The 25883-nt window shown below is 49.2% G+C and overlaps 1 gene segment (V, D, J or C); it reads left to right on the top strand.

Moving 5' to 3' along the window:
* LOC140418591 (Ig heavy chain C region-like) overlaps positions 1–15945 on the top strand; it is a 29291-nt gene extending 13346 nt beyond the window's left edge. Inside the window, 4 exon segments of the C gene segment in view lie at positions 11868–12164; positions 12361–12666; positions 13493–13801; positions 15509–15945. Coding sequence covers positions 11868–12164; positions 12361–12666; positions 13493–13801; positions 15509–15900 — 1304 coding nt within the window.
* The last annotated feature ends 9938 nt before the right edge of the window (positions 15946–25883 follow it).

The following is a 25883-nucleotide window of genomic DNA, read 5'->3' as shown; positions in this document are numbered from 1 at the left end:
TCACACACTCTCACTCACACACCCTCACTCACTCACTCTCACTCACACACCCTCACTCACACACCCTCACTCACACACCCTCACTCACACACCCTCACTCACACATCCTCACTCACATACCCTCACTCACACACCCTCACTCACACACTCACACACCCTCACTCACACACTCTCACTCACACTCCCTCACTCACACACCCTCACTCACATATCCTCACTCACACACCCTCACTCACACACCCTCACTCACACATCCTCACTCACATACCCTCACTCACACACCCTCACTCACACACTCACACTCACACAACCTCACTCTCACACCCTCACTCACACACCCTCACACACACACCCTCACTCACACACCCTCACACACACACCCTCACAAACACACCCTGACTCACACACCCTGACTCACACACCCTCACTCACTCACCCTCACTCACACACCCTCACTCACACACCCTCACTCACACACCCTCACACACACACCCTCACTCACACACCCTCACTCACACACCCTCACTCACACACCCTCACTCACACACCCTCACTCACACACCCTCACTCACACAGCTCACTCACATACCCTAAATCACACACCCTCACTCACACACCCTCACTCGCACACCCTCACTCACACACCCTCACTCACACACCATCACTCACACACCCTCACTCACACACCCTCACACACACTCTCACACACACACCCTCACACACACACCCTCACTCACACACCCTCACTCACACACACTCACTCACACACCCTCACACACACACCCTCACACGCACACCCTCACTCACACACCCTCACTCACACACACTCACTCACACACCCTCACTCACACACCCTCACTCACTCACCCTCACTCACTCACCCTCACACATACACCCTCACTCACACACCCTCACTCACACACCCTCACACACACACCCTCACTCATACACCCTCAGTCACACACACCCTCAGTCACACACCCTCATACACCCTCACTAACCCACCCTCTCACCCACACATTCACACACACACCGTCTCACACTACACTCACACACCCTCTCACACAACCTCACTCTCACACACCCTCACTCACACACCCTCACTCTCACACACCCTCACTCACACACCCTCACACACACACCCTCACACACACACCCTCACTCACACACACTCACTCACACACCCTCACTCACACACCCTCACTCACACACCCTCACTCACACACCCTCACACACCCTCACACACACACCCTCATTCACACACCCTCACTCACACACCCTCACTCACACACCCTCACTCACACAACCTCACTCACACAACCTGACTCACACACATACCCTCACACACACGCCCTCACTCACACGCCCACACTCACACACCCTCACTCACACACCCTCACTCACACGCACAAACTCACACACACAAACTCACTCACACACCCTCACTCACACACCCTCACTCACACACCTCACTCACACACACAAACTCACTCACCCTCACTCACACACCCTCACTCACACACCCTCTCACACACATACACTCAGAGCTCTCACTCACGCACCCACATTCATTCGCCCTCACTCACTCACCCACATTCATTCGCCCTCACTCATACACCCTCACTCACACACCCTCACTCACACACCTTCACTCACTCACCCTCACTCACACAACCTCACTCACACACCCTCACACACACACCATCATTCACACACCCTCACTCACACACCCTCACTCACACACCCTCACTCACACACCTTCACTCACTCACCCTCACTCACACACCCTCTCTCACACACCCTCACACACACACCCTCACACACACACCCTCACTCACACACCCTCACTCACACACCCTCATACACCCACACTCACATGCCCTCACTCACACACCCTCACTCACTCACACACCCTCACTCACTCACACACCCTCACTCAGTCACACACCCTCACTCACACACAACCTTATTCACACACCCTCACTCACATACACTCACTCACCCACCCTCACTCACACACCCTCAAACACACACCCTCACTCACACACCCTCACACACCCTCACTCATACACACTCACTCACACACCCTCACTCACACACCCTCACTCACACACCCTCACTCACACACCCTCACTCACACACCCTCACTCACACACCCTCACTCACACACCCTCACTCACACACCCTCACTCACACACCCACACTCACACACCTTCACTCACACACCCTCATCACACACCCTCATCACACACCCTCACTCACACACCCTCACACGCCCTGACTCACACACCCTGACTCACACACCCTCACTCACACACCCTCACTCACACACCCTCACTCACACACCCTCACTCACACACCCTCACTCACCCACCCTCACTCACACACCCTCAAACACACACCCTCACTCACACACCCTCACACACCCTCACTCACACACCCTCAAACACACACCCTGACTCACACACCCTGACTCACACACCCTGACTCACACACCCTCACTCACACACCCTCACTCACACACCCTCACTCACACACCCTCACTCACACACCCTCACTCACATACCCTCACTCACACACCCTCACTCACACACCCTCACTCACACACACCGTCACTCACACACACGAACTCACACACACAAGCTCACACACCCTCACTCACACACCCTCACTCACACACCCTCACTCACACACTCTCACTCACACTCTCACTCACAGACCCTCACTCACACAACCTCACTCACACACACCCTCACTCACACACCCTCACACTCACACCCTCACACACACACCCTCACTCACACACCCTCACTCACACACCCTCGCACACACACACCCTCACTCACACACCCTCACTCTCACACCCTCACTCACACACTCACACTCACACACCCTCACTCACACACTCTCACTCACACACCCTCACTCACACACCCTCACTCACACACACTCACTCTCACACCCTCACTCACAAACTCACACTCACACCCCCTCACTCACACACCCTCACTCTCACACCCTCACTCACACACTCTCACTCACACACCCTCACTCACACACTCTCACTCACACACCCTCACTCTCACACACTCACTCACACACTCACACTCACACACCCTCACTCACACAATCTCACTCACACACCCTCACTCACACACCCTCACTCACACACCCTCACTCACACACCCTCACACACACAGCCTCACTCCCACACTCTCACTCACACACCCTCACTCACACACCCTCACAAACACACCCTCACTCACACTCCCTGACTCACACACCCTCATCACACACCCTCATCACACACCCTCACTCACACACCCTCACACACCCTGACTCACACACCCTCACTCACACACCCTCACTCACACACCCTCACTCACACACCCTCACTCACCCACTCTCACTCACACACCCTCAAACACACACCCTGACTCACACACCCTCACTCATACACCCTCAAACACACACCCTCACTCACACACCCTCACACACCCTGACTCACACACCCTCCCTCATTCCCTCACTCACGCACCCTCACTCACACACCCTCACTCACACACCCTCACTCACACACCCTCACTCACATACCCTCGCTCACACACCCTCACTCACATACCGTCACTCACACACTCACACACCCTCACTCACACACCCTCACTCTCACTCCCTCACTCACACACTCACACTCACACACCCTCACTCACACACTCTCACTCACACACCCTCACACACACACACCCTCACTCACACACCCTCACTCTCACACCCTCACTCACACACTCACACTCACACACCCTCACTCACACACTCTCACTCACACACCCTCACTCACACACTCTCACTCACACACCCTCACTCTCACACCCTCACTCACACACTCACACACCCTCACTCACACACTCTCACTCACACACCCTCACTCACACACCCTCACTCACACACCCTCACTCACACAGCCTCACTCACACACCCTCACTCACACACCCTCACTCACACACCCTCACAAACACACCCTCACTCACACTCCCTCACTAACACACCCTCACTCACACACACTCTCTCACACACTATGACTCACACACCCTCACTCACACACCCTCACTCACACACCCTCACTCACACACCCTCACTCACACACCCTCACTCACACAGCTCACTCACATACGCTCACTCACACACCCTCACTCACACACCCTCACTCACACACCCTCACTCACACACCCTCACTCACACACCATCACTCAAACACTCTCACTCACACACCCTCACTCACACACCCTCACTCACACACTCACACTCACACACCCACACTCACACAATCTCACTCACACACCCTCACTCACACACCCTCACTCACACACCCTCACTCACACACCCTCACTCACACATCCTCACTCACATACCCTCACTCACACACCCCCACTCACACACTCACACTCACACACCCTCACTCACACACTCTCACTCACACTCCCTCACTCACACACCCTCACTCACATATCCTCACTCACACACCCTCACTCACACACCCTCACTCACACATCCTCACTCACATACCCTCACTCACACACCCTCACTCACACACTCACACTCACACACCCTCACTCACACACTCTCACTCACACTCCCTCACTCACACACCCTCACTCACACACCCTCACACACACACCCTCACACACACACCCTCACACACACACCCTCACAAACACACCCTCACTCACACACCCTGACTCACACACCCTCACTCACTCACCCTCACTCACACACCCTCACTCACACACCCTCACACACACACCCTCACTCACACAACCTCACTCACACACCATCACTCACACACCCTCACTCACACACCCTCACTCACACACCCTCACTCACACACCCTCACTCACACACCCTCACTCACACACCCTCACTCACACACCCTCACTCACACACCCTCACTCACACACCCTCACTCACACACCCTCACTCACACACCCTCACACACACACACTCACACACACACCCTCACTCACATACCCTCACTCACACACCCTCACTCACACACCCTCACTCACTCACCCTCACTCACTCACCCTCACTCATACACCCTCACTCACACACCCTCACTCACACACCCTCACACACTCACCCTCACTCACACACCCTCACTCACACACCCTCACTCACCCACCCTCACTCACACACCCTCACTCACACACCCTCACTCACACACCCTCACTCACACACCCTCACTCACACACCCACACAGACACCCTCACTCACACACTCACACTCACACACCCTCACTCACACACTCTCACTCACACTCCCTCACTCACACACCCTCACTCACATATCCACACTCACACACCCTCACTCACACACCCTCACTCACACATCCTCACTCACATACCCTCACTCACACACCCTCACTCACACACTCACACTCACACACCCTCACTCACACTCTCACTCACACTCCCTCACTCACACACCCTCACTCACACACCCTCACACACACACCCTCACACACACACCCTCACACACACACCCTCACAAACACACCCTCACTCACACACCCTGACTCACACACCCTCACCCACTCACCCTCACTCACACACCCTCACTCACACACCCTCACACACACACCCTCACTCACACAACCTCACTCACACACCATCACTCACACACCCTCACTCACACACCCTCACTCACACACCCTCACTCACACACCCTCACTCACACACCCTCACTCACACACCCTCACTCACACACCCTCACTCACACACCCTCACTCACACACCCTCACTCACACACCCTCACTCACACACCCTCACTCACACACCCTCACACACACACACTCACACACACACCCTCACTCACACACCCTCACTCACACACCCTCACTCACACACCCTCACTCACTCACCCTCACTCACTCACCCTCACTCATACACCCTCACTCACACACCCTCACTCACACACCCTCACACACTCACCCTCACTCACACACCCTCACTCACACACCCTCACTCACCCACCCTCACTCACACACCCTCACTCACACACCCTCACTCACACACCCTCACTCACACTCCCTCACTCACACACCCACACAGACACCCTCACTCACACACCCTCACTCACACACCCTCACTCACACACCCTCACTCACACACCCTCACTCACACACCCTCACACACACCCTCACACACACCCTCACACACACCCTCACTCACACACCCTCACTCACACACCCTCACACACACAGCCTCACTCACACACTCTCACTCACACACCCTCACTCACACACCCTCACAACCACACCCTCACTCACACTCCCTCACTCACACTCCCTCATCACACACCCTCATCACACACCCTCACTCACACACCCTCACTCACACACCCTCACTCACCCACCCTCACTCACACACCCTCAAACACACACCCTCACTCACACACCCTCACACACCCTGACTCACACACCCTCACTCACACACCCTCAAACACACACCCTCACTCACACACCCTCACTCACACACCCTCACTCACACACCCTCACTCACACATCCTCACTCACACACCCTCACTCACATACCCTCACTCACACACCCTCACTCACACACCCTCACTCACACACTCACACACCCTCACTCACACACCCTCACTCGCACACCCTCACTCACACACTCACACTCACACACCCTCACTCACACACTCTCACTCACACACCCTCACACACACACACCCTCACTCACACACCCTCACTCTCACACCCTCACTCACACTCACACACCCTCACTCACACACTCTCACTCACACACCCTGACTCACACACTCTCACTCACACACCCTCACTCACACACCCTCACTCACACACCCTCACTCACACAGCTCACTCACTTACCCTCACTCACACACCCTCACTCACACACCCTCACTAACACACCCTCACTCACACACTCACACTCACACACTCACACTCACACACTCTCACTCACACACCCTCACTCACACACCCTCACTCACACACTCACACTCACACACCCTCACTCACACACCCTCACTCACACACTCACACACCCTCACTCACACACTCTCACTCACACTCCCTCACTCACACACCCTCACTCACATATCCTAACTCACGCACCCTCACTCACACACCCTCACTCACACATCCACACTCACACACCCTCACTCACACACTCTCACTCACACTCCCTCACTCACACACCCTCACACACACACCCTCACTCACACATCCACACTCACACACCCTCACTCACACACCCTCACACACACACCCTCACAAACACACCCTCACTCACACACCCTGACTCACACACCCTCACTCACTCACCCTCACTCACACACCCTCACTCACACACCCTCACACACACACCCTCACTCACACACCCTCACTCACACACCCTCACTCACACACCCTCACTCACACACCCTCACTCACACACCCTCACTCACACACACTCACTCACACACCCTCACTCACACACCCTCACTCACACACCCTCACTCACACAGCTCACTCACACACCCTCACTCACACACTCTCACTCACACACCCTCACTCACATACCCTCACTAACACACCCTCACTCACACACCCTCACTCACACACCCTCACTCACACACCCTCACTCACACACCCTCACTCACACACTCTCACTCACACACTCTCACTCACACACTCTCACTGACACACCCTCACTCACACACCCTCACTCACACACCCTCACTCACACACCATCACTCACACACCCTCACTCACACACCCTCACTCACACACCCTCACACACACACCCTCACACACACACCCTCACTCACACACCTTCACTCACATACCCTCACTCACACACCCTCACTCACACACCCTCACTCACTCACCCTCACTCACCCTCACTCACTCATCCTCACTCACACACCCTCACTCACACACCCTCACTCACACACCCTCACTCACCCACTCTCACTCACCCACCCTCACTCACCCACCCTCACTCACACACCCTCACTCACACACCCTCACTCACACACCCACACTCACACACCCTCACTCACACACCCACACCGACACCCTCACTCACACACCCTCACTCACACACCCTCACTCACACACCCTCACTCACACACCCTCACTCACACACCCTCACTCACACACCCTCACACACACCCTCACACACACCCTCACTCACACACCCTCACTCACACACCCTCACACACACACCCTCACACACACACCCTCACTCACACACCTTCACTCACATACCCTCACTCACACACCCTCACTCACACACCCTCACTCACTCACCCTCACTCACCCTCACTCACTCATCCTCACTCACACACCCTCACTCACACACCCTCACTCACACACCCTCACTCACCCACTCTCACTCACCCACCCTCACTCACCCACCCTCACTCACACACCCTCACTCACACACCCTCACTCACACACCCACACTCACACACCCTCACTCACACACCCACACCGACACCCTCACTCACACACCCTCACTCACACACCCTCACTCACACACCCTCACTCACACACCCTCACTCACACACCCTCACTCACACACCCTCACACACACCCTCACACACACCCTCACTCACACACCCTCACTCACACACCCTCACTCACACACCCTAACTGGACTGTAACGTACACAGCTCAGTTCGCTGGATTGTGACGGACACAGCTCAGTTAGCTGGATTGTGACGTACACAGCTCAGTTAGCTGGATTGTGACGTGCACAGCTCAGTGAGCTGGATTGTGACGTACACAGCTCAGTGAGCTGGATTGTGACGTACACGGCTCAGTGAGCTGGATTGTGACGTACACAGCTCAGTGAGCTGGATTGTGACGTACACGGCTCAGTGAGCTGGATTGTGACGTACACAGCTCAGTGAGCTGGATTGTGACGTGCACAGCTCAGTGAGCTGGATTGTGACGTACACAGCTCAGTTAGCTGGATTGTGACGTGCACAGCTCAGTGAGCTGGATTGTGACGGACACAGCTCAGTTAGCTGAATTGTGAGGTACACAGCTCAGTTAGCTGGACTGTGGCGTACACAGCTCAGTGAGCTGGATTGTGACGTACACAGCTCAGTTAGCTGAATTGTGACGTACACAGCTCAGTTAGCTGAATTGTGACGTACACAGCTCAGTTCGCTGGATTGTGACGTACACAGCTCAGTTAGCTGAATTGTGAGGTACACAGCTCAGTTAGCTGGATTGTGACGTGCACAGCTCAGCTAGCTGGATTGTGACGTACACAGCTCAGTTAGCTGGATTGTGATGTACACAGCTCAGTTAGCTGGATTGTGGCGTAGACAGCTCAGTGAGCTGGATTGTGACGTACACAGCTCAGTTAGCTGGATTGTGACGTACACAGCTCAGTGAGCTGGATTGTGACGTACACAGCTCAGTTAGCTGGATTGTGACGTAGACAGCTCAGCTAGCTGGATTGTGACGTAGACAGCTCAGTTAGCTGGATTGTGACATACACAGCTCAGTTAGCTGGATTGGGACGTACACAGCTCAGTTAGCTGGATTGTGACGTACACAGCTCAGTTAGCTGGATTGGGACGTACACAGCTCAGTTAGCTGGATTGTGGCGTACACAGCTCAGTTAGCTGGATTGTGACGTAGACAGCTCAGTTAGCTGGATTGGGACGTACACAGCTCAGTTCGCTGGATTGTGACGTACACAGCTCAGTTAGCTGGATTGTGACGTGCACAGCTCAGTGAGCTGGATTGTGACGGACACAGCTCAGTTAGCTGGATTGTGACGTACACAGCTCAGTGAGCTGGATTGTGACTTATACAGCTCAGTGAGCTGGATTGTGACGTACACAGCTCAGTTAGCTGGATTGTGACGTACACAGCTCAGTTAGCTGGATTGTGACATACACAGCTCAGTTAGCTGGATTGGGACGTACACAGCTCAGTGAGCTGGATTCTGACGTACACAGCTCAGTTAGCTGGATTGTGGCGTACACAGCTCAGTGAGCTGGATTCTGACGTACACAGCTCAGTTAGCTGGATTGTGGCGTACACAGCTCAGATAGCTGGATTGTGACGTAGACAGCTCAGTTAGCTGGATTGGGACGTACACAGCTCAGCTAGCTGGATTGTGACGTACACAGCTCAGTTAGCTGGATTGTGACGTACACAGCTCAGTTAGCTGGATTGTGACGTGCACAGCTCAGTGAGCTGGATTGTGACGGACACGGCTCAGTTAGCTGGATTGTGACGTACACAGCTCAGTAAGCTGGATTGTGACGTACACATCTCAGTTAGCCGGATTGTGACGTACACAGCTCAGTTAGCTGGATTGTGACGTACACAGCTCAGTGAGCTGGATTGTGGCGTACACAGCTCAGTTAGCTGGATTGTGACGTACACATCTCAGTTAGCTGGATTGTGACGTACACAGCTCAGTTAGCTGGATTGTGACGGACACAGCTCAGTTAGCTGGATTGTGACGTAGACAGCTCAGTTAGCTGGATTGTGACATACACAGCTCAGTTAGCTGGATTGGGACGTACACAGCTCAGTGAGCTGGATTCTGACGTACACAGCTCAGTTAGCTGGATTGTGGCGTACACAGCTCAGTTAGCTGGATTGTGACGTACACAGCTCAGTTAGCTGGATTGTGACGTACACAGCTCAGTTAGCTGTATTGTGATGTCCACAGCTCAGTTAGCTGGATTGTGACGTACACAGCTCAGTTAGCTGGATTGTGACGTACACAGCTCAGTTAGCTGGATTGTGACGTACACAGCTCAGCTAGCTGGATTGTGACGTACGCAGCTCAGTGAGCTGGATTGTGACGTACACAGCTCAGTTAGCTGGATTGTGACGTACACAGCTCAGTTAGCTGGATTGTGATGTACACAGCTCAGTGAGCTGAATTGTGACGTACACAGCTCAGTTAGCTGAATTGTGAGGTACACAGCTCAGTTACCTGGATTGTGACGTACACAGCTCAGTTACCTGGATTGTGACGTACACAGCTCAGTTAGCTGGATTGTGACGTACACAGCTCAGTTAGCTGGATTGTGACGTACACAGCTCAGTTAGCTGGATTGTGACGTACACAGCTCAGTTAGCTGGATTGTGACGTACACAGCTCAGTTAGCTGAATTGTGAGGTACACAGCTCAGTTACCTGGATTGTGACGTACACAGCTCAGTTAGCTGGATTGTGACGTACACAGCTCAGTTAGCTGGATTGTGACGTACACAGCTCAGTTAGCTGGAGTGTGGAGTACACAGCTCAGTGAGCTGGATTGTGACGTACGCAGCTCAGTGAGCTGGATTGTGACGTACACAGCTCAGTAAGCTGGGCGGCTGGTTCGTGATGGAAAGCGACCCCAACAGCGCGAGTTCAATTGCTGTATCGGCTGAGGTTCTCATGAAGACCACCATTCTCAAACAGTTCCCTCATCTGAGATGTGCTGACCCTCAGGTCAAATCACCACAAGTCAGCTCTGAAAAGGAGAGCAGTCTCTGTGATTATGGCGACATTTACATTTTATTTTACATGATGGCTGAAATAATGGGGAAAACCCTCTGCTCCTCTCATTCAATTCAATGAAAGTTACATCATTCAGGTGGCATCAAAATGCTATTTTTTGTCATGTGATAGAGATGGAGAGAGAGATGTGAGTTTCTATTGAGGGGCCATAGAGATGGTGATCCCCAAATGATAGACGCTGAAATGTGGATGTAACGTTTAATGAGAAAATATTCGGATAAACGCATGGTCACATTTTGAAGTGCTTGTTAACTTATAAATCACAAATAACAGAGTCTAACTTGTTGAATGGACCATTCTCCCTCAGCGACACCGTCTCCGCCCACTCTCTACAGCCTGGTCTCCTGTCAGCAACACAACAGCGACGGCTCCGTGACCTTCGGCTGTTTGGCGATGGACTACTCCCCAGAAATCACCAGCCTTACCTGGAAGAAAGATGGGCAGCTGATCACCACTGGAGTTAAGAAATACCCGTCAGTGAGAAACAAGAAGGGAACCTACACCCTGAGCAGTCAGTTAACCATCACCGAGTCAGAGGGGGGATGCAGCGAAATCAGCTGTGAGGTTCGACACAGCGGCTCAGACAAGAGCATTGGAATGGAATGTAAGTGTTGTGGAATCTGTGAGAAACAGATGCTTTGATTACTTTATTTACATCTTTGGTCATAACACATTGATGGTTCTCTGCATAGTTCTGATTCCTGCGAGAAATAGTGACCACAGAGAAACTGTTAAAATACAATTAGTAATTTTATTGATTACATCTTCTTCAAGAAATGTCTAACTTGTGTTTCTTGAAGGTGGAGTCAACACTCCAAATGTTCTCCTCACCGTGAGTTCCAATGAAGAAATCTCAAGACAGAAATTTGCAACCATGGTCTGTTCAATCAACGATTTCCATCCAAAGTCAATGACGGTGAAGTGGCTGAAGAATGGACAACCCATGGGTTCAGGATTTGTCACCTCGCCCCCCTGTGAAGTGAACGGGAACTTCTCGGCGAGCAGTCGGCTGACAGTCTCCGCTGGGGAATGGTTCAGCAAAGCGGTCTATACCTGCCAGGTCACTCATCAAGAGGTCACACAAAGTCAAAATATCACTGCGTCTGGTAAGAGACACAAACAGAGGAAACAATAAATCATCCTGCACTCTGATGTTAATCCAAATCAGGAATTTACTGAAGTTAGTGTAAAGCACAGAACAACTTCTAATTTACTGCCATGTAGTTTGTGTTTCATTCTGATGTAAGAGCTGCATGAGGGTTGCTTATCATTCACGATTTTATGAATATAGAAATAAATTTATCCCTATAATTTGAAGTAATTTAGTGAGTGAGGTGGATGAATGAATTGAAAATCGCTTATTGTCACAAGTAGGCTTCAAATGAAGTTACTGTGAAAGGCCCTTGGTCGCCACATTCCGGCGCCTGTTCGGGGAGGCTGGTATGGGAATTGGACCCGCGCTGGTGGCCTGCCTTGGTCTGCTTTAAAAGCCAGCGATTTAGCCCCGTGCTAAACCAGCCCCTGGTGGACTTGATACCAGCTTTATCCTGAGACGGCTGATTATATTTGAGAGTCAGTGGGTGTCTCAAACACTTAACTGATAACAGCTCCGGGGGAGAGAGTTGGAAAGTTCATCCAACCTATTTATGGATCAACCGCCAGTACTTCGTTCCTGAGATCAGGAATGGAATATTTGTATTGGGAATGCTGAAATACTGATTCGTTCGAACAATATCGGGGCTGACTGTATTTCACAATGAGAATAGTTTTCACAAACCAAACTGGTTTTCCATTGCGTATAGAAGATTAAAGGCGGTCTTTAGAGGTTGATGTTTCAAAGTTGATTTATTCCCATTTAGAGTTCAGGCTGAATCCTGTTGTCCTGATTCTGAAGATCAAACTTGGGTTGATTTCCACTTTTTTCATTCGCAGATCCTTCCCTTTGCACTGATGCCTCAGTAACAATACTGCCACCACAAATAGAACAGGTCTTACTGGAGGCGACTGTAACCTTAACCTGCGTCATTTCGAATGCTCCTTATGGAGTCAACGTGTCCTGGAGTGAAGCGAAGAAGCCGCTGAAATCAGAGATTGCCGAGCAGCCTGGGGCAGATACTGAGAGCGTGGTCAGCAAATTAAACATCTCGACACAAGCCTGGCTGAGTGGGGCTGTGTTTGACTGTGTGGCGAGCCACCAGGACCTGCCGACTCCTTTAAGAATTTCAATCCACAAAAAAATAGGTGAGCGGTGAGACTGGAGCAATAAGTGAGTCATTGTGTCTATTTCTAGTGTCAGTGCAGCGGTCAGTGTTTAGCATTCAGTGTATTTATGGTCCATTCTGATTGGTAATTCCACTAACTAAATACTCTGGGCGTTTAGAGTTTAAGGGGGAAATTGATATGCAGATGAATGAACAATGAAACCCAACAGTGATATTGGGTTTAGATGGAGCGAGACCATAGACCACAAGACTGAGGAACAGACGTTGGCCATTGGGCCCATCAACACCGGTCCAGCCTGCAGTGAGGTCATGACTGATCTGATGTGATAATCTTAAACTCGTCTTTCCCGACTTATCCCCATATCTCTTGACGCATTCACAGATTTAAAGTATGTCTCCCTCAACCTTGAACATACTGAACAACCCAGAATCTACAGCCCCCCGGGTTAAATAATTCCACAGCTTCCCTACTCTCTGAGAGAGGAAATTCCACCTCATCTCTGTCTGAAATGGGCGAACCCTCACTTTGTGATCATGCACGCTGGTCCTAGACGCTCCCACACGGGAAAACAACCCCTCAGCATCTATCCTAAGGAGCTCCCTGAGAATCTTTCATGTCTCAATTAGGTGGCCTTCATTCCTCTAAACTCCAATAAGTACAGCCCAGCCTACTTAACCTCAGCTCATAAGAAAATCCCTCCATACTCGGGATCAACCTCGTGAACCTTCTCTGGACTGCCTTCAAAACCAATCTGTCTTCCTTGGATAAGGGCGCCAAGACTGTTCAAAGTATACCAGGTGCAGTCTAACTAATGCCTTGTATAGTTTTAGCCAGACTTCCCCATGTTTATATTCTATTCCCTTTGAAATGAATGTCAACATTCAATTTGTCTCCATATTACCTGCAGAACTTGCTTTGTGTGATTTTTGCACGAGGACCCCCAATTCCCCCGTTACTTCAGCTTTCTCCAGTCTTTCTCCATCTGAATAATATTCAGTTATGTACTTCCTCCGACCGAAGTGTCTAACCTCACATTCTCTGTCCCTCTGTGTATTTTCTGTGATCCTCACCACTTGCCTTTCTACCTATTTTTTGTCATCTGCAAACGTGGGAATAGAACATTCATTTATTAAACACAGTTTTGAAATCCATGTATATTACTCCTACTGGCCCCCCTCTCTCTCGCCTTCTCGTTATCACCTCAAATAAGGGCAATAAATTTGTCAGGCATGATTTACCCTTCACGAGGCCGCGCTGACTCTGTTGATTATATTGTGTATTTCTAAATGCTCAGCGATTGGATCCGTTATAATGGACTCGAACCGTTTCCCACTGACAGATGTTAAGGTCACTGGCCTATCGTTACCTGTTTTTGACACCCTCCCCTTTTGAATAAGGGTGTTACATTGGCAGTTTTCCAATCCTCTTGGGGTAAGGTGGGAGGAGCCTGGTGTGGAGTTTATACACCAGCACAGAACAGGCGGGCCGAATGGCCTGTTTCCCTGCTGTACACTTTCTGAAACTTTCGAATCCAACATCCATAAATTCTCAGGGAAAAGGCTTGTGTCCACCTCAGCTCCGAGCTGGGAAACCGGACAGATCCCAAAGAGGAGAATGGAAACCTTTAAAATCCAACACAAAACACATTTCTCTCACATCTAACCCGCGGTTCCATTGTCTCCCGAATTCCCCATTTTACTGACATTTATTGTACATTTTCTGCAGATCCCAACCCGCGGGAACCGTTCGTCTCTGTCCTCCTGCCCTCGGCTGAAGACGTCTCCGCTCAGAGATTCGTCTCCCTCAGCTGCTTAGTGAGACGTTTCTCCCCCCGAGAGATCTTCGTCAAGTGGACCGTCAATGACAAGCCGGTGAATCCCGGGAACTACAAGAACACCGAGGTGATGGCGGAGAACGGCAATAGCTCCTTCTTCATGTACAGCCTGTTATCCATTGCAGCGGAGGAGTGGGCCAGCGGCGCTTCTTACTCCTGTGTGGTGGGACATGAAGCCATCCCCTTGAAGATCATCAACAGAACGGTTGATAAATCCAGCGGTAAACCCAGTTTTGTGAACATTTCCCTCGCTCTGATGGACACCGTTAATTCATGTCAATGAGAATCTATCAGTTGCATTTCGAACTAAATAAAAAAATTAAAAAGGTTTTTTTCCTCCAATTGTGATTTAATTGCACAGCCGCTTAATTAATGGAGCTTCCACTTTGCTGATATTAGATCTGTTCAATGAGACCCGGATTTCTACAGGTCTCAGCCCCAAGTCTCATACAACCAGAACTCCCAGCTCAGATACACCCTGGGTTGGAGACAGAGTAAAATTCATTAATTGCAGGATTCACAAAATATATTCATTGACTTTCTTCCCGCTGAGGAGAAATCGGACACTTTCCCATTTCAGACAGACAAACACATCACATTTAGATCTCGGTGTTCCTGCTGCTCCCATTGCCCAGCCCTTGAAAATTGATGTCAGCTTAAAATTGCTGCATCACACCCACTGGGAACTAAATTGAGAATCAAACAGAAACAAGGACCAACAATCACCCATCACGGAGAGGGGAAAGGGAAATGTTTAATCCATTATATCTCCACCTCTCCTACAAAATCAGTAGGAGCCCCTAGGTAATCCACTGTCCCCCCACCTCCCCCACAGAGACAGGAGGAGGGGCATTAGTTAATGCACTCTACTGCCACTTCCTCAAAAGAGAGAGGAAGGGGCATAAATTAATCCACTGCAACCACACTTCCCAAAACAAAGAGGGGGAGGGGTTATAGTTAATCCACTGCACCCCCACTTCTCCAACAGAGAGTGGGGAATGGACGTTAGCTAATACCCTGCACCCCAACTCCCTAACAAAGAGGAAGGGACTTAGTGAACCCACTATACCCCTCACTTCCACACCAAAGCATGGGGGGCAGTAGTTAATCCAGTGTATCACCACGCCCCAACAAATAGTGGGGGAGGAGCATTAATTAACCCTGTACCCCCACTTTCCCACCAAGGAGCTGAGGCATTAGTTGATTCACTGTACAGCCGCTTCCAACAAAGAAAGGGGGAGGACCTAAATAAATGCACTGTCCGCCCACTTCCCCAACAGAGAGGGATGGGCAATATAAACCCATTTTACCTCCACTTTCCCGACCAAAAGAGGAGGAAGGTGATGAGTGAACTCACTGTATCTCCACCTCTTCAGCAGGGGGAACCCAAAGAGAATTTGTTCAGCTGGCCAGAGAGGGAGAGACTATTAAATCACTATCCACCTACTCCCCAAGCAGGGAATTTGGGAGTGGATGTGTCTCTACACTAAGGACTCAGTTACTGACATTACAAGATGGCTTGTAGCTTACTGGTTGAAGATTTTAAAAGCCCATCATGCTAAAGATGTTCTTAAACTATCTATTCACGCAACATATATTTTTTTAGCACCCTTGTTCCTCTTATCCATATGCAACAACTGATTTCCCAAAATCCAAATCCAGATGGTGATTGAATTCTCCCTGGGTTTTCAGTGTTCTCTCCTGAGGCACCTCCTTGTATTTTTGCATTCGGTCAATTATGTCAGCTTGCATCTCACACAAAACACATTTATAAGCAGAAAGTTCAACATATTCTACATCGGTACAAATAATACCCACAACTGGCAAAGCTACAGGCAGCTGATACAAATACACAGACAGATAAAGACACAAACACTAAACATACAGGCACACGTACACACACACCCACAACCATATACATGAGCACACATAGACACAAACATACACATAGATGTACACATAGAAACACATGCATACATATACACATAAACAAACAAAAATTTACAAACATGCACATAAACACAAAAAAGCCCACGTTTATGTACACAGAGACACTCGTGTACACACACACAAGCCGGCATGCACAAACATGCACATACATCCACATGTCCACACAGATACACAAATATGCAAACACAAACATATAAAACCAGACAAGCAGACTGACACAAGAATATGAAACACAACTGTAAGCAATTACATATACATAATAGTAAAAATAATGTTTATTGTCGCAAGTAGGCTTATATTAACACTGCAAGAAGTTACTGTGAAAAAACCCTAGTCGCCACACTCTTGGCGCCTGTTCGGGTACACAGAGGGAGAATTCAGAATGTCCAAATTACCTCACAAGCACATCTTTCGGGACCTGTGGGAAGAAACCGGAGCACCGGGACGAAACCCACACGGACACAGGGAGAACATGCAGACTCCGCACAGACAGTAACCCAAGCCAGGAATCGAACCTGGGACTCTGGCGCTGTGAAGCAACAGTGCTAACCACTGTGCTACCGTGCCGCCCACAATCGCACAATTTCACAATGACAGAAATATTTCCATTAAAACAGAGACAATAATCCACATTAACACACTAATGGCCACACGTAGTCAAATATTAACAGATTCGTACACACGCTCATACAAACACACATGAATACACATGGAGGCATCAATACACAGCAATAGATATAAACAAACATCAACGCACAAATAGCACTGCTGCCTCACAGCGCCAGAAACCCGGGTTCAATTCCAGCCTCGGGTGATTGTCCGTGTTCAGTTTCCACATTGTCCCGTGTCCGTGTTTCCTCCGCGTGCTCCAGTTTCCTCCCACAGTCCAAAGATGTGCAGGTTAGGTGGATGAGCCATGCTATATCACCCCTTCGCGCCCAAAACGTTAGGTGGTGTTACGAGGTTCTGGGGATAGGGCAGGGCGTGCACCGTGCACCTCGGTAGGGTGTTCTTTCGGAGGGTCGGTGCAGACTCAATAGGCCGAATGGCCTCGTTCTCCACTGTAGGGATTATATGATGATGATTCTGTGATGAAATACACGCATTGACACACACACACACACACACACAAACGCATTTATCCAGGCACAAACATTAAGACACTGGCATGCATGTTGAACGCAAAAAGACACATTAACACATATATTACTAGACAGGAAAGTATAAACACATATTAACACAGGCAATAATATATAAACATAGATTTCAACACATACACATACAATATATCACTCATATATACACATTGACAGAAGACAAACAAAGTTCACACACAGGCGCTGACACATAAATACACAGACCAATACTCATTGACACAATGAACACACAGTGAACCTACACAGACATCTGGACACACAACAGAGGAGTAAATCAAAACACGGAATTTCGCATCGACACAGACACAAAAGCTAAGGAACAAACACAAACGGCAGGCAATGGCGGCACGGTGGCATAGTGGTTAGCGCTGCTGCCTCACGCCACCATGGACCTGGGGTTGATTCCGCTCCTGGGTCCCTGTCCCAGTGGAGTTTTCACATTCTCCCCATGACCCGGGGGTCTCAACCCGACAACCCAAAGATGTGCAGGGTAGGTGGATTGGCCACGCTAAATTGCCCCTTAATTAGAAAAAAAAAGTTAAAGACATCAATTTCTGAGAGTCATGAACGCAACAGTAGATATGCAATGACAAATATATTAAAGAATGAATTAGCAGCGGGAGAAAATGAAACGAGAATATTAAAAATAAATCCTGGATTAATAAACAATCTGATTATATTTATTTGCTCTATCCTCGTAGATACCACAGACCACACCTGGACTGAAGACGATGAGGATGATAACGGCAACATCTGGACAACCGCTTCCACATTCATCACCCTGTTCTTCCTGAGCATTTCCTACAGCGCTGCAGTCACTCTGGTGAAGGTGAGAAGATTCAATCCACTCACACTTCAAACTGACAGAAGCCGTTTCAAAAATCTCTAAATGTTTGATTGATTAAAAACTCTAACATCAATGTCCCAGATTATAAACATCTGCTTCATCATTTTCTCTCTCTTTTACAGATCAAGTGATCGGTTGACGTTCGGGCACTGTAGATTTTCCTCAGCTGTTTATTATGATGTGTGTGTGACACAAATACAATATCTCCTCTTGGTGACTCTAACAGTAAAATTCTCTCAGTTTATTATTCTGCATCTGTAACTGAGACAATCATGGACAGTATTTCTGTTTCCCAGTTTGAAATGTACGAGATAATTTTGGCTGTAATGTAATTGTAGCTAATAATTTCCCTCAATATCATGTCTAAATAAAGTAACTTATCTCGTTCCTTACTCATAACTTTGGCCTTCCCTTTATGTTGAGCTCCTGTTCTCTCTTTCTGGTGTCTGTTACAGTTGTACATACATTTGGTAGTTCAGAGGGTATGTGTTCTGTTCTCACTGTGACCCTCAATCATTATGTTCCCTTTCGTCAACTTCAAAATAAACTTTTGTGTAATATTTTCTCTGAAATTTTAATAAATATTGAATGAAAAATGAAGAAAATAAGACTTGTCTGAACTCCTTTCTCTCAGGCCCATCGGCACCGCTCCATTTCCCCGATTACACAGTTTTCTCCCCTTTCCCAGACAGATATTTCTCACCAGTCCTGTTTGGGATGTGTCTGAACTCAAGGCCCCTCAGTGAAAGAGCCACTGCGCCACCAAGCGGCCCATCCGGGTAAACACACCTTCACCTTTGCCTTTTTATGGTTAAACTCCAGAGACAGAATGATTGCACAGCTAAAGAATTCCACAGATTCACTGCGCTCTGAGAGAAGAAATGTCGCCTCATGTCTGTCTTAAATTTGAGACCCCTTACTTTGAGATTATGCCCTCTGGTCCTGGACTCTCCCACAAGAGGAAACTCCCTCTCAGCATCTACCCTGTCAACCCCCCTGAGAATGCTTATGTCTCAAAAAGGTCACCTCTCATTCGTCTCAACTCCAATGAGTACAGGCCCAAACAACTCAACCTCTTCTAATCAGAAAATCTCTCCATATCCGGGACTAACCTTTAGTTAATTGGATTAGGCCAGTTTTCAGAGGCTAGATTCACAGTATAAAAGTGATCCACCGACAGTGCAGACTTTGTTTGCACTGAGTGCTGAATTTGGTGCATTTGAGTGCCATAGTGAGAGTTTGGTGACTGAGGGAGTTGGGTGAGGAGGGAGTAAGGTGCTCCTTTCATTTTGTTTCCTACATTTCCGCAAAGAGCGAGAAGGGAGCCAGGAGTTTACAGAGGGTGCAACTGACTGGGAGCAGAGTCGGAGGGCGGAGGTCCAGTTGGTCCACAGGGCAGCTATATTCTGTAAGGTCAGAGGGGATGGAGGCTAGGCCAGTTGCATGCTCCTCCTGTAGGATGTGGGTGGTGAGGGATACCACCAGTGTCCCCGCTGACTATACCTGTGGGAAGTGCACCCAACTCCAGCTCCTTAGAGACCGTGTTAGGGAACTAGAGCTGGATGAACTTCGGATCATCCGGGAGGCAGTGGGGGTTATAGAGAAGAGTTACAGAGAGGTAACCACGCCCAAGGTATAGGACAAGAGTAGCTGGGTTACAGTCAGGGGAAAGAAAACAAACAGGCAGACAGTGCAGGGATCCCTCGTGGCCGTTCCCCTTCAAAACAAGTATACCGTTTTGGATGCTGTTGGGGGGGATGACCTACCGGGGGAAGGCCCTAGCGGCCAGGTCTCTGGCACTGAGTCTGACTCTGGGGCTCAGAAGGGAAGGGGGGAGAATGGAAAAGCAATAGTAACAGGAGATTCAATGGTTAAGGGAATAGATAGGAGATTCTGTGGTCGCGAACGAGACTCCCGGAAGGTATGTTGCCTCCCGGGTGCCAGGGCCAGGGATGTCTCGGGTCGTGTCTTCAGGATCCTTAAGGGGGAGGGGGAGCAGCCAGAAGTCATGGTGCACATTGGTACCAACAACGTAGGTAGGAAAAGGGGTGTGGAGGTAATAAACAAGTTTAGGGAGTGAGGCTGGAAGTTAAAAGCCAGGACAGACAGAGTTGTCATCTCTGGTTTGTTGCCGGTGCCACGTGAAAGCAAGGCTAGGAATAGGGAGAGAGTGCAGTTGAACACGTGGCTGCAGGAATGGTGTAAGAGGGAGGGCTTCGGGTATTTGGATAATTGGAGCGCATTCTGGGGAAGGTGGGACCTGTACAAGCAGGACTGGTTGCATCTGAACCAGAGGGGCACCAATATCCTGGGAGGGAGGTTTTCTAGTACTCTTCGGGAGGGTTTAAACTAATTTGGCAGGGGAGTGGGAACCGGATTTGTAGTCCAGCAACTAAATTAGCCGATATTCAGGATGCCAAAGCATGTAGTGAGGCAGTGGGGAAGGGAACACTGACAAAGGAGAGTACTTGCAGGCATGGAGATGGATTGAAGTGTGTATACTTCAACGCAAGAAGCATCAGGAATAAGGTGGGTGAACTTCAGGCATGGATCGGTACTTGAGACTACAATGTGGTGGCCATCACGGAAACTTGGATAGAAGAGGGGCAGAAATGGTTGTTGGAGGTCCCTGGTTATAGATGTTTCAATAAGATTCGGGAGGGTGGTAAAAGAGGTGAGGGGGGGGGGGTGGCATTGTTAATTAGAGATAGTGTAACAGCTGCAGAAAGGCAGTTCGAGGAGTATCTACCTACTGAGGCAGTATGGGTTGAAGTCAGAAATAGGAAAGGAGCAGTCACCTTGTTGGGAGTTTTCTATAGGCCCCCCAATAGTAGCAGAGATGTGGAGGAACAGATTGGGAAATAGATTTTGGAAAGGTGCAGAAGTCACAGGGTAGGCTTTCAACTTCCCAAACATTGAGTGGAAACTCTTTAGATCAAATAGTTTGGATGGGGTGGTGTTTGTGCAGTGTGTCCAGGAAGCTTTTCTAACACAGTATGTAGATTGTCCGACCAGAGGGGAGGGCATATTGGATTTGGTACTTGGTAATGAACCAGGGCAAGTGATAGATTTGTTAGTGGGGGAGCATTTTGGAGATAGTGACCACAATTCTGCGACTTTCACTGTAGTAATGGAGAGGGATAGGTGCGTGCAACAGGGCAAGGTTTACAATTGGGGGAAGGGTAAATACGATGTTGTCAGACAAGAATTGAAGTGCATAAGTTTGGAACATAGGCTGTCAGGGAAGGACACAAGTGAAATGTGGAACTTGTTCAAGGAACAGGTACTACGTGTCCTTGATATGTATGTGCCTGTCAGGCAGGGAAGAGATGGTCGAGTGAGGGAACCATGGTTGACGAGAGGTTGAATGTCTTGTTAAGAGGAAGAATGAGACTTATGTAAGGCTGTGGAAACAAGGTCCAGACAGGGCGCTGGAGGGATACAAGATAGCCAGGAGGGAACTGAAGAAAGGGATTAGGAGAGCTAAGAGAGGGCATGAACAATCTTTGGCGGGTAGGATCAAGGAAAACCCCAAGGCCTTTTACACATATGTGAGAAATATGAGAATGACTAGAGTGAGGGTAGGTCCGATCAAGGATAGTAGCGGGAGATTGTGTATTGAGTCTGAAGAGATAGGAGAGGTCTTGAACGAGTACTTTTCTTCAGTATTTACAAATGAGAGGGGCTATATTGTTGGAGAGGACAGTATGAAACAGACTGGTAAGCTCGAGGAAATACTTGTTAGGAAGGAAGATGTGTTGGGCATTTTGAAAAACTTGAGGATAGACAAGTCCCCCGGGCCTGACGGGATATATCCAAGGATTGCATAGCTGTTGGCAATGATCTTTTCGTCCTCACTGTCAACAGGGGTGGTACCAGGGGATTGGAGAGTGGCGAATGTCGTGCCCCTGTTCAAAAAAGGGAATAGGGATAACCCTGGGAATTACAGGCCAGTTAGTCTTACTTCGGTGGGAGGAAAAGTAATGGAAAGGGTACTGAGGGATAGGATTTCTGAGCATCTGGAAAGACACTGCTTGATTAGGGATAGTCAGCACGGATTTGTGAGGGGTAGGTCTTGCCTTACAAGTCTTATTGAATTCTTTGAGGAGGTGACCAAGCATGTGGATGAAGGTAAAGCAGTGGATGTAGTGGACATGGATTTTAGTAAGGCATTTGATAAGGTTCCCCATGGTAGGCTTATGCAGAAAGTAAGGAGGCATGGGATAGCGGGAAATTTGGCCAGTTGGATAACGAACTGGCTAACCGATAGAAGTCTGAGAGTGGTGGTGGATGGCAAATATTCAGCCTGGATCCCAGTTACCTGTGGCGTACCGCAGGGATCAGTTCCGGGTCCTCTGCTGTTTATGATTTTCATTAATGACTTGGATGAGGGAGTTGAAGGGTGGGTCAGTAAATTTGCAGACGATACGAAGATTGGTGGAGTTGTGGATAGTGAGGAGGGTTGTTGTCGGCTGCAAAGAGACATAGATAGGGTGCAGAGCTGGGCTGAGAAATGGCAGATGTAGTTTAACCCTGAAAAGTGTGAGGTTGTCCATTTTGGAAGGACAAATATGAATGCGGAATCCAGGGTTAACGGTAGAGTTCTTGGCAATGTGGAGGAGCAGAGAGATCTTGGGGTCTATGTTCATACATCTTTGAAAGTTGCCACTCAAGTGGATAGAGCTGTGAAGAAGGCCTATGGTGTGCTAGCATTCATTAACAGAGGGATTGAATTTAAGAGCCGTGAGGTGATGATGCAGCTGGACAAAAATTTGGTAAGGCCACATTTGGAGTACAGAGTACAGTTCTGGTCACCTCATTTTAGGAAGGATGTGGAAGCTTTGGATAAGGTGCAAAGGAGATTTACCAGGATGTTGCCTGGAATGGAAAGTATGTCTTATGAGGAAAGGTTGAGGGTGCTAGGCCTTTTCTCATTAGAATGGAGAAGGATGAGGGGCGACTTGATAGAGGTTTATAAGATGATCAGGGGAATAGATAGAGTAGTTAGTCAGAGACTTTTTCCCCGGGTGGAACAAACCATTACAAGGGGACATAAATTTAAGGTGAATGGTGGAAAAATAGGGGGGATGTCAGAGGTAGATTCTTTACCCAGAGAGTAGTGGGGGCATGGAATGCACTGCCTGTGGAAATAGTTGAGTCAGAAACATTAGGAACCTTCAAGCGGCTATTGGATAGGTACATGGATCACGGTAGAATGATATAGTGTAGATTAATTTGTTCTTAAGGGCAGCACGGTAGCATTGTGGATAGCACAATTGCTTCACAGCTCCAGGGTCGCAGGTTCGATTACGGCTTGGGTCACTGTCTGTGCGTAGTCTGCACATCCTCCCCGTGTGTGTGTGGGTTTCCTCCGGGTGCTCCGGTTTCCTCCTACAGTCCAAAGATGTGCAGGTTAGGTGGATTGGCCATGATAAATTGCCCTTAGTGACCAAAATTGCCCTTAGTGTTGGGTGGGGTTACTGGGCTATGGCGATAGGGTGGAGGTGTTGACCTTGGGTAGGGTGCTCTTTCCAAGAGCCGGTGCAGACTCGATGGCCCGAATGGCCTCCATCTGCACTGTAAATTCTATGATAATCTATGATTAATCTAGGACAAAGGTTCGGCACAATATCGTGGGCCGAAGGGCCTGTTCTGTGCTGTATTTTTCTATGTTCTATGTTCTAACCTAGTGAACCTTCTCTGGACTGTCTCCAATGCCCGCATATCTTTCCTCAGGAAAGGGGACCAATGTTGTTCACAGTATTCCAAGTGTGGTCTAACTATTGCCTTGTACAATTTCAGCTGGACTTCTCTATTTTTATGCTGCATTCCCTTTGAAATAAAGGCCAACCTTCCATTTACCTTCCCAATGACCTGCTGAACCTGCACGCTAGCTTTTGTGATTAATGCCCGAGGACCCCCAGGCCCCTCTGTGCTGCAGTTTTCTGTAGTCTTTCTCACTTTGAATAATATTCAGCTCCTTTATTCTTCCCATCAAAGTGCATAAATTTTCGTTTTCCTACATTATATTCCATTTCTCAAGTTTTTGCCCACTCAACTAACCTGTTTATAGCCGTGTGTAGACTTCCCACCTATTTTTGTGTCATCCACAAAGTTTGCAAAAGTGCATTCGCTTCCCTTGTCCAAGTCATTAATATATATGGTAAATAACCGTGGCCCCAATATGGATCCCAGCGGCACTCCGCTAGTTATGTTGCCATCCTGAAAATGCCCCCTTATCCCAATTTTCTGTCTTTTATAATAGTAATAATTATTGTCACAAGTAGGCTTCCATTAACATTACAATGAAGT

Source organism: Scyliorhinus torazame, chromosome 5 (assembly GCF_047496885.1).
Source record: "Scyliorhinus torazame isolate Kashiwa2021f chromosome 5, sScyTor2.1, whole genome shotgun sequence".
Lineage (NCBI taxonomy): Eukaryota > Metazoa > Chordata > Chondrichthyes > Carcharhiniformes > Scyliorhinidae > Scyliorhinus > Scyliorhinus torazame.
Note: the sequence above shows the minus strand (reverse complement) of the source record. Positions and strands in the feature narration are given on the sequence as shown.